Consider the following 832-nt stretch of genomic DNA (forward strand, 5'->3'; position numbering starts at 1 on the left):
TCCGAGAGAGAGCTGAGAGGTCTAGAGTTGAGAACCGCCTCAACTTGAGCTAAGAACGTGGAGAAGTCTTCGAACGTTAGCAACGTATCCGAGATGGTTCGTTTGAGATGATACTTGATTGATTTTACCGCCGCCTCCCATTTTCCGCCCATATGTGGTGCCGCTGGAGGGTTGAAGATCCACTTAGTGCTGTCATTAGCGAGAAGTCTCTGGATCTTGAGGGATTCCTTCGTTGCAGCTAAGAGTAGCTCCTTAAGCTGCTTGTTTGCTCCCTGAAAGTTGGTACCACAGTCGCTTCTGAGCGTTTTTGGTATGCCCCTACGGCTGGTGAACTGTCAAAATGCCTTGAGAAATCCTTCGGTGGAGTAGTCAGAGACTACTTCGAGATGAACGGCAGAGGTGGAGAAGAATATGAACACGGCTATCCAACCCTTGAAGGACTTTGCACCTCTGCCTTGAAAAGTCTTCATGGTGACTGGCTTGGCGTAATCCAGCCCTGTAGTCTCAAACACGAGAGATGGTGTCACTCGAGATGCCGGGAGTGGAGCCATGAGTTGTTGTGCTCTCCCTCCACGTATTCGAGCACAAATGAGACAATCTTTGAAGAAGGACTTCACTGGAGCACGACCTCCAATAATCCAGAAAGTCCTTCGAATGTAGGAGAGCGATAGCTGAGTTCCTCCATGCATGGTTCTGGCATGAACATCGGAGATGACTAGGTTGGTGAATTTTGACTGACAAGGTAGTATGGCTGGATGTTTACTATCATCATCCAGCTGAGAATTTTGCAGCCGTCCACCAACCCTGAGAATTCCTGCACGATCGACAAAGG

The 832-nt window shown here is 48.9% G+C and overlaps 1 protein-coding gene across 1 annotated transcript; it reads right to left on the bottom strand.

The window, feature by feature from the left end:
• Positions 1-44: 44 nt before the first annotated feature.
• LOC106792909 lies at positions 45-689 on the bottom strand (the record flags this gene model as incomplete). Its single annotated transcript, XM_014759443.1, has 2 exons — positions 345-689; positions 45-272 (listed from the first exon to the last, which is right to left on the bottom strand). Coding segments are annotated over exons 1-2 (573 nt in total), but the record flags the coding sequence as incomplete, so codon positions are not given.
• Positions 690-832: the final 143 nt, after the last annotated feature.

Source organism: Polistes canadensis, unplaced genomic scaffold (genome assembly GCF_001313835.1).
Source record: "Polistes canadensis isolate GaletaPanama2010 unplaced genomic scaffold, ASM131383v1 scaffold_1464, whole genome shotgun sequence".
Lineage (NCBI taxonomy): Eukaryota > Metazoa > Arthropoda > Insecta > Hymenoptera > Vespidae > Polistes > Polistes canadensis.